Source organism: Stegostoma tigrinum, chromosome 40 (genome assembly GCF_030684315.1).
Source record: "Stegostoma tigrinum isolate sSteTig4 chromosome 40, sSteTig4.hap1, whole genome shotgun sequence".
NCBI lineage: Eukaryota > Metazoa > Chordata > Chondrichthyes > Orectolobiformes > Stegostomatidae > Stegostoma > Stegostoma tigrinum.
The window spans coordinates 13,199,992-13,218,307 of NC_081393.1; the positions used below are offsets into that span (position 1 = coordinate 13,199,992).

The 18,316-nt window shown below is 42.4% G+C and overlaps 1 protein-coding gene across 2 annotated transcripts in view; it reads right to left on the reverse strand.

Annotated features, from left to right (window-relative positions):
* LOC125448134 (secreted frizzled-related protein 1-like) overlaps positions 1-17,670 on the reverse strand; it is a 104,090-nt gene extending 86,420 nt beyond the window's left edge. The window contains exons 1-2 of one of the 2 annotated variants that reach the window (XM_048523194.2): positions 16,742-17,670; positions 544-621 (exon numbers count right to left, since the gene is read on the reverse strand). In XM_048523194.2, coding sequence (XP_048379151.1) covers positions 544-621; positions 16,742-17,270 — 607 coding nt within the window. In that variant the 5' untranslated portion in view covers positions 17,271-17,670. Of the gene's footprint in view, positions 1-543; positions 625-16,741 lie in introns of both variants that reach the window. The other variant, XM_048523193.2, reaches the window with a different exon arrangement.
* Between the last annotated feature and the right edge of the window lie 646 nt (positions 17,671-18,316).

Sequence of the window (18,316 nt, forward strand, 5' to 3'; positions counted from 1 at the left end):
CAAAAATTATTCTTCAGAATAGAAAGATTCAAAACACTCGCTCATGGTTTTGATGTCTCCAGATTGCTGACAACATTTACTAACATCATTATGCTGCACATAAGAATAGCTGTACTAAGACTCTGATAGGTAGAATCCTGGTGTTGATGATCTGTCAAATAGTCTTTGCAAGGAAAGATAGTTCAGTCAATAGTGCAGGCTGCACCAAAACAGATAAAGTCAGGGATGTTCATTCACCTCAGTGCTCCAGGCAAAAAGCACAGCCACAGTCCCTAAACATCTACTTATTCACTGGAAACCTACAAAGAACAAACTTCCTTTTACCTGCCAGAAATATATCTTCATTGATTCCAACAGATCAAAACTGGAAAATTCTGAAATTCACTCCTTGAAGTGGCAAAGGCAAGCTGGAACTCATTTGGAAGGTTTTTCAACATTGTTGACATTGGGCAAGTTCTGAAACTGACTTGGCGGAATAAAAACACATGTAAGAAAAGGTTACACACAGTTTATTTGAGTCCAGTGATGGTGGATGCAACTTACCAAATTCACTTGCACAGAGGTGATCCAGAATAATGTCTGTATTCATCTCATTGTCACATGGTGGACACACTTCTGATGCTGCTGGAAAAAAGCAAAACAATGTCGCAGTCAGTAAGAACAGATAGGGTGAGAATTTATAGTAACTCTTTAGTACATAGAGGCATTCATACAGCAAAAATCATCTGCATTTATATAAGCCATTAAAAGATGTACATTTTCCAACCTGAATTAGAGCAGTATTTTTGAATAAAATTAACAGTGAATCAAAAAAGCATGTTCGAAGGAAATGATCCCACTTCACTGAGAGTCAGTTCTGAAGCAATACAGTGTGAGGAGATTTTAGACACAAAGTCAAAGAGCAAATTTGTCATTATTAGGCAGAGCTCAAGTTATCCTATTAATTGGAATTTACTTCTATCTCATTCCAATTTCCTCAAGGACCCCACGTCCTTTCCGCAATTCTGAATGTGAACACCTTACTAAATCTCTGGCTGTCCTTGGCAGCCAAGATGCTATAAGTCAGCTGGCTGTTTGAGCACAAGGAATACTCAGATCAGGTTGTTCTGTGCTCACCTGACATGAACTTCCCAACATGGATCACTGGCTAAACTTTGCGGAGGTGGTGGTGTCTGATAATGTCGTTGGATTAATCATTCCAGAACCTCAGGCTCATGTCCTGGAGGATGGGTTTGAATTCCCCTAAAACACGTGGGGATTTTTGGACTGAATAAAAATAATGAAGGGTAAAAATCTCATCTAATAATATCCATGAAATCTTTGTTGATTGCTGTAAAAATTTATTGCATTTAGTAATCCCCAGTCAGGGAAGGACATCAAGCCTTCTTACCTGATCTGGGCCACATATGATTCCAGACAGCAATGTAGTTGATTTTGTTAAGTGGCCTCTGAGAATGAAAAATGGGTATCAATCCTGGCACATCCAGCCACTCCCACATCTCATGAACAAATTAAATCAAAACAGCCCAAAGGCAATAATGGTGACCTTCTCTGCATCACTCAAGAGATTTGTGAATGCACGTAGATGGTAGGAGTGAAGATTCTCCTGGTGTTTATGGTTCAGGACAGTATACGAAGCATTTATCCAAGAGAACAATGGGAAGAGTTGCAGTTAAGTAGCACTATTCTTGACCCTGAGATAGCTCAAAGTGCTAAGCTGCCAATGAGACACTATTGAAGAGTAGTCACCATTGTAATGTTGGAGCCACAGAAAAACAAAGACCTTCAGCTCATTGCATTCATTGGAAATTCAAACCAGACCATTTTAAGTCTTCATAATGCTGTTTAAATCTAAGCCTTCCAGCTCATGAGCAAAGCTGAGATGCCAGCCCACCACCTGAGAGTGTATTAGCCACCCATCCCTTATCCTACCCAGGAAAACCTGGAATTTTTAGTATGGAACCGTTTTCCTAACACACTCTCATTGTTCTTTTGCTCATTAACCCCTCTGTCTGCTTGGTCACATTAAAGTGGTCCTTTGAAATTTTTGATGGAAGATTTTCCTCATCAGACACAGGAGTAGGGATAAGAAAAATAAGCTAATTCTGGGGAAAATTCAAAACTCTTTGCAAAAAGAAAGCTAAGGAGAAAACATTTTCCGTCATTTGACTGAAGCAACACAATCGTTTGAGGGTAGCGTTGATGGGAATGTGAAGAATAAAAAAAATGTTGAAGCAAGATTTGCTTTCTTCAGTGTGAAATTGTCCATGACAAGTAAAATAAACGGCAGCGTGCAATAAGAGGCTGGAGTCTGCTGAATCAGCATGTGACGTAAATAGCTCTGAGCAGTGTCTATTCGGAAAACTGCAATCCTGCACTTCAGCACAATCCATCTTTCATTACCCACCAGTCGGTTGATGGAGCCATTACAGAGCCTTGCATGAACTACCTGTGTATACAACTTGTCGTACCAGTCAAACAGAGTGGTTCCACTGAGTCTGACCCATTTCTGCATGCTGGGCTCTCAGCTTCACCCAGTTTGCCTGTCTGTTATTTGTAATGTAATGTGGTTACGTGGGTTAGCACTTTGGCCTCTGAATGATTGGATTCAAGTTACACGACAGACACAAAGCTGACACTCCTTTGCAGTAGTGGGGGAGAATTTCAAAGAACAAAGAAGATTACAACACCGGAACGGGCCCTTTGGCCCTCCAAGCCTGCGCCAATCCAAATCCTCTATCTAAACCTGTCGCCTATCTTCCAAGGATCTGTATCCCTCTGTCCCCTGCCAATTCATGTAACTGTCTGGATACATCTTAAATGACGCGATCGTGCCCACCTCTACCACCTCCACTGGCAACACATTCCAGGCATCCACCACCCTCTGTGTAAAGAACTTTTGACACATATCTCCCTTAAACTTGGCTCCTCTCACCTTGAAATTGTGACCCCTGGTAACTGATGCCCTCACTCTGGGAAAAAGCTTCTTGCTATCCACCCTGTCTATACCTCTCATAATTTTGTCAACTTCAGTCAGGTACCCCCCCAACCTCCGTCTTTCTAATGTAAATAATCCTAATCTACTCAACTACTCTTCATAGCTAGCACCCTCCATACCAGGAAACATCCTGGTGAATCTCCTCTGCACCCTCTCCAATGCATCCACATCCTTTTGGTAATGTGGCAACCAGAACTGTACGCAGTACTCCAAATGTGGTCAAATCAAAGTCCTGTACAACTGTAACATGAGCTGCCAACTCTTGTACTCAATACCCCGTACGATGAATGAAAGCATGCCGTACGCCTTCTTGATCATTCTATCGACCTGCGTTGCCAGGGTACAACAGACCCGAACACCCAGATCTCTCCGTGCATCATTTTCCCCCGGGACTTTTCCATTTACCATATAGTTCGCTCTTGAATTGGATCTTCCAAAATGCATCACCTCACATTTGTCTGGATTGAACTCCATCTGCCATTTCTCCACCCAACTCTCCAATCTATTTATATTCTGCTGTAATTTCTGACAGTCCCCTTCACTATCTGCTACTCCACCAATCTTCGTGTCATCTGCAAGCTTGCTGATCAGACCACCTATACCTTCCTCCAAATCATTTACATATATCACAAACAACAGTGGTCCCAACACGGATCCCTGTGGAACACCACTAGTCACAGTTCTCCATTTTCAGAAACTCCCTTCCACTGCAATTCTCTATTTCCTATTGCCCAGCCAGTTCTCTATCCATCTAGTTAGTACATCCTGGACCCCAGGCAATTTCACTTTCTCCATCAGCCTACCATGGAGAACCTTATCAAATGCCAAACGCCCATCTATATCACATCCACAGCCCTTCCCTCATCTGCCAACATTATCTTTTCCTCAAAGAATTCTATCAAGTTGGTAAGACATGGCCTTCCCTTCACAAAACCATGCTTCCTATCACCAATAAGCCCATTTTCTTCCGAATGTAAAGAGATTCTATCCCTCAGTATCTTCTCCAGCAGCTTTCCCACCACTGACATCAGGCTCACCAGTCTATAATTACCTGGATTATCCTTGTTACCCTTCTTAACCAAGGGGACAACATTAGCAATTCTCCAGTCCTCCAGGACCTCACCCATGGTCAAGGATGCTGCAAAGATATCTGTTAAGGCCCCAGATATTTCCTCTCTGGCTTTCCTCAGAAACCTGGGATAGATCCCATCTGGGCCTGGGACTAGGCCAACCTAATGCCTTTCCAATGTTGGGAATGTGATTTTTGCATTAATGTTAAACTAAGGCTTCATCTTCCTTCTTGGAGCACAGCAGAAGATCATTCCTTATGTCAAAGAATCATAGAATCTTAGAATTTTACATTACGGAAAGACGTCATTCGACCCATCATGTCTGCACTGGCTCCTGAAAGAGCTACCCAGATAATCCCACTCTCCAGCCCCATTTCCGTTACCCTCTAACTTCACCACTTGCAAACATATATCCAGCTCTCTTTTAAAATCTCCAAAGGAATCTGCCTCCACCACTCTCCCAGACAGTGCATTCCAATCCTCAGCAAAATATAACTCCCAACAGCATGGCGCAAAAAAAGAAAATTATCTGATCATGATCATGTTGCTATTTGTGGAAACTAATTGATGTGTGTTCGCTGCCATGTTTACAACCTGACATTCATTTCAAAATGGCTTAATTTCTAAAAGCACTTCATGTGAAATACTTTTGAGCATTCTGGCTGTCATGAGAAATGCAATTTAAAGCACTTTTTTTCTCTGTTGAGCCATAATGTTGGCAGAAAACCCTGGATACGTGAGCAAACATCAAGGTTTCTGCCACTCATTGACCAAAGTTCAGGTGATAAATGGGACAAATCCTGGCAAAGATATTTATCGCCCCTCACGTTTGTGGTGAACTTGAGGAAATTCCCAGCGATTTTGTTTCTGAGGATATTGTGCTTGAAGCGATTAACACAGGGGAGCTTCTCTTTTGTGGGCAGTCAGTAAGGGTGTCAGCCTCTATCCAAACATTTTCCTCCACCAATCTTGCACACATTCCATTTTGCCAAGTCTTAGAAAAAGATTCCCACAAAGGCCTGACAGCCACTGGCATGAGCTTTCACCCGTCAGCATGGATCCAGCTTCCTCATCTGTTGTCATGAGCTCAGTCATTAACTAATATAAGCTCAACTGCTGGAATAATCAGCATCAGCACATTTTCAATGAAGGTGCAGGATTTTTGCTGCTTCGGCAGCTGAGGTTTGCTGCGTTTACACTAATGTTTGTCAGGAAGGCTTGTGAAACATGGGATTAATCGAGGGTTTTATTCCATCTCTCAGAAATGTTAAATGTTTCCAGTAGGAGGCGCAGTTTCCTTGACGTGCTGTGATTGACTGCTTTCATGGCTGTAGGGTGGTTTGGACAGGGAAACTCCAACCCTCTGCCATGCATGGTAAAATCACTCTAAAATTTCAGAAGCACATTTTTGTTTTGCTTTCAGTTATTTTTTGCTGGCATTCAGTGTAGGACTGAGGAGAAGCTGCACTGTCAGATATGTCCTCTTGCAGGTGAAGCATGAAACCGAGGACCTGTTGGCCTTCTCACAAGGGCATTGTTATCTCATTGTGCTGTTTTTAAAAAGGGGGAGAGTTGTGCCTGGTGTCCTTGCAAGATTCAGTCTGTTGAACAATACCTAAAATACATAACGCGGTCAATTATTCATTGCTGTTTGTGGCAGCTTGCTGTGCATTACTTAACATTTGTTCAGGATATCTGAAGCCTGGGTGATATTTCTGGCTCATTGCCTTCGGAAGTTCAACCAGTTCCTGCGGTGGAAGGGTTTTGAGTTAGACTATTTAGGGGTGAAAGGAGGAAGTACTTCGTCACACAAAGCCCTGGAAATCTAGAACATTACGTCTGTCACAAGACTTTGGTTTCTAAAACTGGTCATATTAGAAGTGACTTTTGTGTTTGATAAAGCTGCTAGCAATATGCCACATGCGATATCTTACTCGGCGATTGCTGCCACATTTGCCGACTTAACAGTGATTAATTGTTCGCCTGCCGACAGATTCTATGGGACCTACAGATGGCAATGGGAAGGTGCAAATGAAAGTACGTTATTGTCTTTTATCGGCCTCTCTCTGATATCATACATCCGCACCCGTAACAACCACAAGGCCCGCAGTGCAGTCTGGTTTTATAAAATGATGGCTGCACCATCTGCTGGCCAGTAAACAGGAATGGGAGGAGCGGCAGAAAAATGCAGACGACAAAACAGCTAGTGATAAGCAAATATTGTAGGTGTTTGTATGTGCATTAAAAACAGCTTCACTTTCCCTTCATGATTTTTTTTGCACTTGAGTTATTCTCATGCAGTTAACCTGCAGTGCATTAAAGATGTGCTGCACACCTTCGTCAACATCATTGCTGTTTGCAAAGATGGAATGTAGACTGAAACATGTGAGTTGTCAACATTACAACAGTGACCACAGTTACTTCATTAGCTCAAACATGCTTTGCGATGTCACGAGATTATAAAACATGTTGAATATATGTAAGACTTTGAAGGCGTTCAATGGCGAACTCAAGGTACAACGACCTTCGAGAAACCACGAGCTCTTATCAAGGATAATAGGAACTGCAGATGCTGGAGAATCCACGATAACAAGGTGTAGAGCTGGATGAATACAGCAGGCCAAGCAGCATCTTATGGTCTCGGCCCGAAACGTCAGCCTTCCTGCTCCTAAGATGCTGCTTGGCCTGCTGTGTTCATCCAGCTCTACGCCTTGTTATCTCAGCTATTCTCAAGTTTGCGCCCAACCAAGATGTTCAAGTATCATCAGAGTTCACAAGCATGTAACTTTTAAGTTCTGAAGAATGGTCACTGGAACCGAAACGCTAACTCTGATTTCACTCCACAGATGCTGCCAGATCAACTGAGAGTTTCCAGCAATTTCTGTTGTAGTTTCAGATTTCCAGCATCAGCAGTTCTTTTGGTTTCTTTAGTGTAGCTTTAGTGCTGGATCATCAATATCTGAAGCTAGAGATCAGATTGGTCACTTAAAATCTACACTCCATTTCTATCATCTGAATATTCATTCACAGATCAGATATTGGGTTTGTTTCCATACAAGTGGTGGATGCTAGCATAAACCCAACAGTATCTGTCATTTATATTGGGTGACAATCATGGTGTTGAATAGTTTTGACATTGTTTAGCACAAAGGTAATTTTAAAAATCTGTGATGCAGTGGTCATGTGAGTTATCCAAGTGTAATTTAAACTCCTATTTAATTTCATTTCATGAGAGGTATTTCTGCTTTCAAAAACACTTTCTGATATTTCAAACCCTTTGGCCATTAAGATAACTTGATATTTAAGTGTTATTTCCATTTACTGTCCACTCACTTGCATATTCTGCTCATTATGACAATCCATCTCCATTCCACAGCTCATTAAACAGACATGAGTCTGTTATATATGTTACAACGAATGAATGGCAACCATTTGACTATGGAGATGCACGCCATGTCTGAAATAGAGCACGAATGCTTACATTTTCAGTTGCACAACTCCCCAGTACATTTTCGTTCTCGAATGCATCCACCAAAGGCTGAAGAGGTGACCAGAAGATGGGTAGATGAGGACAATGCATACTTTGACTTCAGCAAGGTTTTTGTTGTGGTCCCACATGGGAGACTAAGAGCCCAAGGAAATTTGGTTAATTAGATCAGAATTGGTTGAGTGGCAGGAATCAGAGGGTGATGGTTGAGGGCTGTTTTTGTGACTGGAAGCCTGTGTCCAGTGGCTTCTGCAGAAATTAGTGTCGTGGCACTTGCTATTTGTGATATGTGTAAAGTATACGGATTTGACTATCAGAGGCCTAATCAGTAAGTTTGTGAATGATATAAAAACTAGTTGGGTGGTGAACAGTGAGGAGGATAATGTTACTTTGCAGCAGGACATAGACAGGCTAGACACATAAGCTGATCAGTGGCAAGTATAATTCAATCTAGATTAATTTGAGATGATACATTTGGGCGGGTCAAACAAGGTTTGAAATGCATGATAAACAGTTGGACCCTGGGAAGCACTGATGATCAGAGGGACTTTGGTGTGTGTGTACACTGGTCCCTCAAGGTAGTGGATAGGTGGATAAAGTAGTAAATAAGGCACATGGGATACTTGCCATTATAAGCTAAGGCATTGATTTTAAGAGCAAGGAGATTGTGCTGAGCTGTTTAAAATATTGGTTAGGCCAGAGGTAAAGTCTAGTTGCAGTTCTAGAATCCACATTTTTGGAGAATGATGGAATCAAAAAGTATGGAAAAGAGATTTTATCAGGATGTGTCTGGGCTCAAGAGTTTTAATTATGATAAAAGTTTGGATATACTGGGGTTGTTTACCTTGGAGCAGAGGAGACTGAGAGTGGGCATGATTGTGTTGTTTAAAATTATGAGAGACATAGATAGTGTTGACCAGAAGGAGTGTTTCCCCTTGGGGGGGGGCGGGGTAGAGATCAATGACCAAGGGGCATAGGTTTTAGATAAGGGGGCAGGAAGCTTATAAAGGAAATCAGGAAATCTTTTTCACACAGAGCCTGGTGGGAATCCGGAACTCGCTGACTGTATAAATATGGTAGGGGCAGAAACCTTAGTAACATTTACCAGGTATTTAGATGTGCACTTGCGATGCCAAGGCTCAAAAGGAGAGGATCAAAGTGCTGGAAAATGGATGAGTATGTTTAGATGTTTGTTTTGACCAGCCTCAGACTTGATAGACTGAAAGGGAAACCTCTGGGACCATCAGTGAGGAAGATTGTAGGTCAAACAAGGGAATTAATTTTCAAGATGAAATCCTGGAATTGAATGAATCCACCAGCCAGTGTGTAATATCAGGAAATGAAAACGTATTATTTCAATAGCTTCGTAGCAGAGTCTGTCTGCTTTAGAGGTTCTTCATAATATTCCTGAACAAGTTTATTTGAGCTTTTCTGTAGATCCACACAAGACAGATGGAAGCCCTTGGGCCCATTGTCCTTGGTCAATTCTTTCACCTTATAGCCCACAAGCAATGCTGTCAAAGGCAACAATCTGCTCACTGACTTGCACAAGGACCTGACTGGCTCCTGGTAAACTTGCAAATTGGGTTAACTAGACAGGAGTTCCCAAACTATGGGTCATGACGCCCATTGAGGTTATTGGATGAGATTTTGGGGCCACCAAATTTGAGGCATTAATGGTGGCAGTAGAGCTTAGACAAAATTATTGCAACTTTGAGGCCTCTTTCAATATATTTCTTCATCCCCAGCTGGTTAGTATTACTTAATCCTCTGTTTTCTGAAGCACAATTGCTGCTTCAACCACAGCGCGTAAAAATGGTGCTTCTTAACTTTTTTGCATGACACCCCCAGGAGTTTGAAACATCCACCCTGATTAAAAACTCTCAAACACGCACCTATTTCACAATCCTCTAGATTCCAGAAACTGTCCAGGACTAGCCAGATAACCACTTTAGCTGCAAGAGCAGGTTAGCAGCTAAGGGAGTAACTCACCTCCAGACTCCTGGAGCCTGTCTACCATTGACAAGGCACAAGTCAGCAGTGTGATGGATACTACCTACTTGCCTGGATTGGTTTAGCTCCAACAAAACTCACGAAGCTTGACACCATTCAGGACAAAGCAGCCCAATTGATGGGTTCCCCTTTACCACCTTTGGTTTATCCTCCCTTCACCACTGAAGCACAATAGCAGTAAAGTGTACCCTCTACAAATGCAGTGAAACCACTCACCAAGGCTCCTCTGGCAGGACCTTGCAAAGCCATGACCTCCACAAGCTAGAACAACAGGGACAGCAGCTGTTTGGGAACATCAGCGCACAACATCCTGATTTGGTACAAGGTTGATACTCCACCACTGTCAACTGGATCTAAATCCTGGAACTTCCACCTTGTCAGCACAGTGGGTATATCTATTCACCATTGACTGCAGTGGTCTGAGATTGCAGCTCACACCTGCTTCTCCATGGAAATGAAGGATGGGAAACAAATGCTCGTCAATTTATCAATGATGCCCCCATCCCATGAATGATATTTTAAAAATCCTGCTCAATGGCCTCTATCATCCTAAACTCCCCACCTCCCCCACTCGTCCAATGTTGAGTCCCCAATTTTGACTCTGATGTCACATGATGGCTGAGGCATTAAGATAGCATCACATTGGGAAGCTGTTTGGGAGGCACTGACCCCAGTTCTTTGATTGAGTTCCATTAAGCTTGGCAGTCAGAGGCTAGAAATGGTTAGTTTCAGGCTTGAAATTTTAAAAATGTGGACATCTGACTGAACCCAAATCATCCATTTTGGGTGCTAAAATTCTGGGTCTTATTACACATTTCAGTGTTTTCTCACCAATGATAATACATGTTTTTCTCTGTTTGATGACCTGTTGGACTTACCACCTCTGATGTCATGTCATTAAGGACATGGTGCTTATTCTGAATGTTGGCCGGTGTTAAGTCTTTCCAATCACGTCTTCAGTGCGTTGATGAGACGCTGACAAACGTAAACTGACAAGAGTGATGCTCAGAATTGATTTTAACAAAACTTTTCAGGAATGAGCTGTGAGGTTAAAAGTTCAGGAGAGAAGAAGTTTACGCAGTGTAACAGGAGGAGAGTGTGTAAAAATAATTTGGTGTTTGTCACAAACAGCACTCCTTGTCTAAGGGAACCACATTGTCTAAGTCAGCAGTAAGATCTTGCAACTGTTTTGAAGTTGATATAAACTTCAATACTACACCATCAAAACTAATTTGGATAGCTTATGCTAGAGCAGCCAGCAGAGAGCCGTCCCAGGCTCCTTAACGATGCCAGAAACTCAGCTGATGGGAAACTACTGATGATAGAATCAGTAATTCAGTTGCATCTGATGACATTTACTCAACTAAGCAATATTCATTTCTGCTGTTTCTTAAATATCAATGATGCAACAAGGAATTCTCTATTCTGCCTCTAACTCAGATGGATTTATCTCCCTACAATCTCTGCCTTCTAATCTTTCTTCCTCCATTTTCCTCCCCGGGCTTCCTCTTTCCTCATCTTGTCTTATAATCTTTTTGTGAGGGAAAATGCAGTGGACTGTGTCTTGCAACGTTTGAACAGGAGGTCAATCTGAGAAGGTAGATTGGCTACTTAATGATACCAATGTCTGAATTTGTTCTGAATTTATTCTGTACATCACTATGATTCTGAGGTTTGAGATGCTGCACCTAACTAGATATTCTCTACCAACAGTGAATGCAAAGGCTTACCACATTCTCTCTTGCATGTGACTACATCACAACCCAACCCAAACCCAACACACCAGACTGACTTGTCAATGCTGGAACATTAGGAACAAGAGTGGTTCATTCAGTCCCTTAGACGAGCTTGGCCATTCATCCAGATCTTACTTGACTTGTTCCATCTTCTCACCCTTACTTTACATTCGCAGTAAGTTTTCTTGTGTAAAAATCTAACTCGTCTTGAAAGCTTCAACAGTACCAGAATCTACACTTGTTCAAGGGCAGTGTTCTTGGTTTCCATGATCTTTCCTGTCATTAGAAAACCTTGCATATCTAGCTCATATATTTGTCATGTTTTCATGTAGCCTCTCAATTATGCTCCATTTCCCTACTCCCACAAATAAATAGCTCAAAGCCAGGACATTCAAGTATGAAAATAAACTAGAGCCGAGATTCTTAATTTGCAACGCAGCTTGCCTTTTTTATTTAATCTTTTTACCTTCATTAACTCTATTTCACTGCAGCTGTTTTTATTCCAAACTTCACACTGTCATTGAGAAGTGCGACTGTTTTCTATACAGTACCTTAAGGCAGGTCAGTTGATGAACAGAACATCCACTCACTGCACTTTGATTAAAACCAGAGCCTAAATCCATTTGTGGTCCCGCTCTCAGAATCTGCCTTCTCTATCTAAAATTGAACATAATTATTCCCCCTTCCCCCAACATCCTTCATAGGTAATTTAGAAATTGCAAAAAGGAATATACAAAGTATTCATTGCTAAGAAACAAACACAAGGAAATCATGGAATTCAAATATCTTGCACAACTGTATCTGTGTCTACATGCCTGTGAAAAAGATTGATCTTTCTGTGTCGAAATGTATGTAATCTACATTCATTGTATATGTTCACAAGAGGATGTAAGTGTGTGTATACATTTGGATAATGGATCTACAAGTGTAGATTCATCGGCAAGTTTGTGAACATATATTTACGGCTTATGCATAAACAGTGCTATGCTGGTCAAGTCAAGAGTGTCACAAAAATGAATTAACAAGTCAAGCAAGCAAAGAAATGCAAATCATTCTCCTTGGCTCATTAAAAAAATTGTATTCCCTGCCTGCAAAACAAGGTCCAACTTGGATATTTTAAGGATGTTGAAACAGATTCTGAGCCTAAGAATTAAGTGACACTCCCCACTGGATTCTATAATAAAGTTTTCTTTGTAGCTGACCCTGTTTGTGACTTTGCACTGAACTGAACAAGTCTGCAAATGGAAGATGACAGTTCCTCTTTTGTTATATTTTTAAGCATAATCAGTTTCTTGTTGGGAAATTGCTACTGGTGTCCAGTGAAAAGAGGGAGCCCTCAATTAGTGTTGCAAGCAGCTTGCACCAGTATTTAGACCAGCTGGATTGGATCAAGTCAGCTGTGAATAAGTAACAAATGTCATTTCCCAAAACCGTAACTCGGGATTTCATCAGAGATAATGGGAACTGCAGATACTGGAGGAGAATCCGAGATAACAAAGTGTAAATAACATTTTCTGAAGAAGGGTCTCGACCCGAAAAGTCAAACTTTCCTGCTCTTCTGATGCTGCTTGGCGTGCTGCGTTCATCCAGCTTCACACCGTGTTATCTCAGATTCTCCAGCATCTGCAGTTCCCATTAGCTCTCCCAAACACGATTTCCCCCTTGTTTTCGCTCCTCCAATGTGATGTGCGCATAAGAAGGAAAAACGTAATGAGATTGAGAAGACCCCACACTCAACTACAACGTTAACCTGTTGAATTCGCTGAACTTATACCTTTGGGGTCCCGTGAATAAAACTGCTCGGTGTCGATGGAACTTTAACTCAGTGTCGTTGAATACCTTTGCTGGATATCACTTGCCAAGGAAAAAGTGAAAAAAAATCAACTTCAGGGAAGTCTCTTCTTATGTAATGTAGGAGGGAATTTTAAGAAAAAAATAGACAGGCTTTGTGTCAAAAAGGAATTCACAGGATTAAAATTCATTGTGCTGGAATCTTGACCCAACGTAAAAGTGCTCGCAACCCAAGATAACCAATCAGAATTGAGAACTTGCCTCAAAAATTAATCTTTCAAACGCGACGATCGTGACCAGTATGTTTTGAAAAGTTTTATTTAAACACTTTCTTAAATTTGCCAATTAAGTGAGAAGTAAGCTCCAAAATTCCGAATAAATAGCTTTCCAGCAGGCACTTCAGTCGTTTAACAGATTGCTCGCAAGATATTGTGATTTAAAATGCTTAGTTTAGCAATAAACTCATTTTGGTTTCAATTCACCTTCACGATTGCATCAGGAATACTTCTTTTTATAAAATAATTGATGAAAAGGTCTCCTCAAACCCTGTCTGAATGCTTTGATTCACAGCAATTCTGCATTCATTGATATGCAAATTCGTTGGAATAAAAGTTCATTCGAAAAAGCACTTTACGAAATAGGCGCAATTTGCGCCCATTTTCACCCATTCCATTCAACTCAAGAAACTCCACCCTTTCATTTTTGCCCACAAAAGTTTATTCTGTGGAGCAAGCAACAATAAAGGCGCTGTTTAATTTACTGCTATCAGTCCCATTCACGGTCCCAAATGCTAATCTGTAAATAATTATTCATTCGTCTTTCATAACCCCGGCCAAGATAAACATTCCGCTCGCAGACTGCTAAGCAGTTCAAGCTGTCACTTTGTGTGAAATATAAACAACATTCTCCTGACTGCATGACATCTTGTACCATCGCATTCCTCATCACCGTCTCAATTTCAATTACGTCAGGATCTCTACAGAACTGCAAAGAATATCTTTCAGTTTCGTATAATTGTTATATTTAGACTGAACCAAATTCCTGTGATCAAACTGAGATTTTGTTTTAAACCTGACTCTACTCCATGGCTTACTTTTTGTTTTAAAACGTTTGCCGCTTGAATTCTAGATTTCAAACTGTCTCTTAAAATAGAAATAAAGTCAATCACTGTGTCCTGCCCAATGAAGAGACAAATTCGTGCCGTGAGTATTTATGCAAATCCTTTAACATTAGAAAGTCCCTCGGTGCTGAATTAGAGGGAAATCGAACAGGCTTTGAGGTATGAGAACAGGTGAGCCAGCGTTTGGTCTAAAAGGTAGGTTTTTAAAGAGCATCTCAAAAGAGGAGGGAAGGGGACCGAGGCAGGGATTCCCAGGCTTAGGGAAATGAAGGCACGCCTGTCAACGGCAGAATCGCTTGCATATTGGCAAGTCTCACAATGGGCATTTGGCTGGAGTGAATGTGTTTGGTGTCCACCCCCATCTCCTTGCAAGAAGCTAATGTCTTCAGGAGACGAAAAGGGGAGCAAGTTAGAAAGTCTGAATTGAATACTAACTACTGAACAGCAATTATTTAACAGCATTTATTCAGAAGCTATGCAAAAAAAATCCATTTCATTGGGTGTACTCTTTTTGAGGCTCAGACTCTGAGCTCTGTTGTGTAAGTTCATTAAGGCCGATAGAACAGTTGTCCCCTTAAGAAGGGACATTTCTGCCCATTTCTGAAGAAGGACCTAGGCCCGAAACGTCAGCCTTCCTGCTCCTCTGATGCTGCTTGGCCTGCTGTGTTCATCCAGCTCGGCACCTTGTTGTTCCTATAAGACGTATCGGTTTCCACATGTCCTGCATTTGCTGCACGTATCGCAAAATGCGTAGCAAGGCAAAAAAAAGCCAATGTATCGACTGGCCAGCAGGGGCACTGATTGGAAAGTTCACAGCATCTCATTGCCACTCTAACTGTTGATGGCTGGATCAGACTCGATGAGCCGAATGGTTTCATTCTGTTCTTATGTCTTCTGGTATTATGATCAAGTTCCGGCGAACATTCAAAGCCACTCTTTCCGAGAAAGTGTGGTCTTGGACTTAGGACTCGCATTTCCCACATGTCGTTGGGAAGTGTAAGAACATGCATTTTCCCGAGGGAAAGAAAACAGCTTTGACAGTCTCAGTCCCAAAACCGCTCTCCACTCTACCTAAGAATGCATTTAAGGAAAATCCACTTAACTCCTCTTTATTTCGAGGGAATATTGACTGCACTGTGCGCCGCCTGGTGAGAATTCTCCAGGGGAAGACTTCGGAGGGCCATCTTAACTGGTGCCGAAATCAATAAGGCTCAAGGTGCCGAACAGACCACTCCTGTTCCTACTTCTTCTAGTCTGAAAGCTGCTAACTGAGCACGGAGTAAATATAACAACTTCGAACTTTATCGTCTACACGCGTTCATATAATAAGCTCAAACCAACGACCATAAACAACGACCCAATAAAAAAGATTCTGAAATCGTGATGCCTCAGGGTAAGTTGAATCTTACTTCGATTTAAGACAGTAACTGACAGTGTTCTTTACCCTTACCATACAAACGCTAAAGTCACTTGAACTAATAAGATCATCCACAGTGTACAAAATGTGACTTGGAGAAGTTCACAGGCAGCAATGATATAATCACAAGTTGTCCACATATATTGCACAAGACCTTATATACTTTGTAACCACTTATTAACTTGTTTTAGTCATTGCCAATATTGAGTTTAAAGAGAATCTATTGCACAAACCGTCTCGCTTACTGAAGGGGCCAGCGAGGAAAGTTGGAGGAGCTTAGTTCCTGCTCCAGAGCTGAAAGAAGTCGTGCCTCAAAACCAGTGGAATCTGCATCGCGAGAATATTTGGAGAAGACTGCAGCGTTAAAGTTCTTACCGAAAAACAATCAGACTGAGCGGTGTTTAACTGCTCCGTGTCTGATCGACTTCGTTACCAATCCACTGAAAATGATGATTGAAGCCATTCACACTGACTTGAGCCCGAGTCACATACGTGGCCTCGTTCACAAGCGGTGATAATGGGAACTGCAGATGCTGGAGAATCCAAGATAACAAAGTGTGGAGCTGGATGAACACAGCAGGCCAAGCAGCATCTCAGGAGCACAAAAGCTGACGTTTCGGGCCTAGACCCTTCATCAAGAGCTTCACACTTTGTTATCTCGTTCACAAGCGGGTTGCCTGCAACAAACTCTGCATCATCACCGCAGCACACATACACACACGCCTCCTAACTTCCATTTGCCCGCCAGTGACTTAAAAAAGGATCAATCTTTTCTTTCTTAACGAGCCGTTCCTCTGTTCACACTCATTGCCATCACAATTTAGCGCCGTTTCAAAAGATCCAGGAAGGAGAAATCATTCTAGATGGCGCTTTCCTAATGGCCGTCGCTGCACCCGTGAACATCTACCTAAACACAGCTCAAACAGGAGTTGAGCTCAAGCGAGTTAAGTTTCAAACAGAAACTTCACCAGCGGGGTGAAGTCGGGATTCGACAGAAAACATGTTAAGACTCATTTCTCTTGTTGTCAATCATGGTATTCCCCCTCTCCCGAAGTTTCAAAATGCGTTACTTTTTAACAGTACATGCTTGGGCCGAGAGCGAATATTACCTTGCGAGCTGGTCGACAGGGTGGCATTCGGGTTGGGAAAGACGATGCACAGGTCATTGTCCAGTGGGAACTTGTCGCACTTCAACATGTCCGGCCAAGGGAAGCCAAAGAACTCCATGACAGGTGTGCAGGCGTCTCGCACTGCCATGCAGAGTGAGCGGCACGGGTAGATGGGTCTGTCCAGGCAGATGGGAGCATACAGTGAGCAGAGGAAGAGCTGGGTGTTGGGATGACAGTTCTTGTTCAGCAGTGGCACCCAGCTGCTCGCCTGTTGCTGCACCTCCTCCATGGTCTCGTGGTCGAGCAAGTTGGGCAAGCTCATTTTGTGATAACCTACGTTGTTGCAAAGTCTCAAGGCAAAAGGAATATCCACGCAGTGCGGTGGCTTAATATAAAAGCGGCTGTCCGCTTGCCAACTGGATTCCTCCACTTCCATCGCAACACACCAGGCAAAAAGCCCCATGCTGAGCGGCAGAAATACAGCATAAAAGTTCCAGCGAGTCTTGCTCGAAATACCTCTCTGTCCCATTTTCCTTTGGTTTCTTTGTTGTTGGAAAGTCGTGTCTGCAGCTGGCAGGGTTACTTTCCTCCGGTTTGCACAGTTGGACTTTAAGCTTCACTTTGAGAACTGGTCTTCGTCGAAAACTGCAGCACAGGGCTAGATTTTGTTCTGTCCTCTGCCTTAGAAACAGGAACGCCTCGAAGATATCAGTACCTGTCTCTGTTTTTTCATTATCCAGACTAACCGGGTTTTCTCTCGCTCGCTTAGTTCACTTTGCTTTCAGTCCACTGTGCACATAATGTGTTCGGCGGAGTGCTGATTTATGAAACTGGCTCCACTGATCTCAGCATCCAGCTTCTGAACACAAGTTTGTTCTGCTGGGTGCGTGCAGCTTTCAGTCTTCATCACAACCTCGCAAGACCAACCAATCAGCCTGTGGCCATCCCATGTTACACTCCCATGCAAGTGTCAGTTCCAGCCTTTACTTACCAATCAGCTTTTGGGAAGGGAAGTGACAGGCAGCCCCCTGACTCTCCACCTCCACTTCCAACCCCATCCCCCAAGCCGTACCCACCACCCAGCCAGCTCCGAGCTTTCATTTCATTCTTCCACATTCCGATTGTGTGGGCAATTGAAACAAAATATTTTAATGAGTAATAAATATTTTTTCTTATGATCTTTCGAGTCCCCAGGAGTTACAAAACACGTTTTAACACGCGATTCAGAAAATATATCACGTCGTTTCCTCCCGTCAATTTGACTTGTCTGAATTCCTGGCACTTGTTTTACCAAAGACCTACTTGTCAGCTTTAGGTGAGTGTCATAAATTCAACTAAACAGGAACAGTCCATTTCAGCACTTGGCCGAACTGCAGCCCCTTTCACCCATTTCTCTCGGGGGGGGGGGGGGGAAGGAACTGTATAATCTGCAATCCAACTGAGATGGACAACTTCTCAAAGTACACATCCTCAGGACAATTGGTACGGATTTATTTCCAGGGAGGATGAAATCAGAATTTTTTTATCACTCTATGTGCGTGAGTTTTGGTGGCGAGAGGATAACTGACTTTGAGG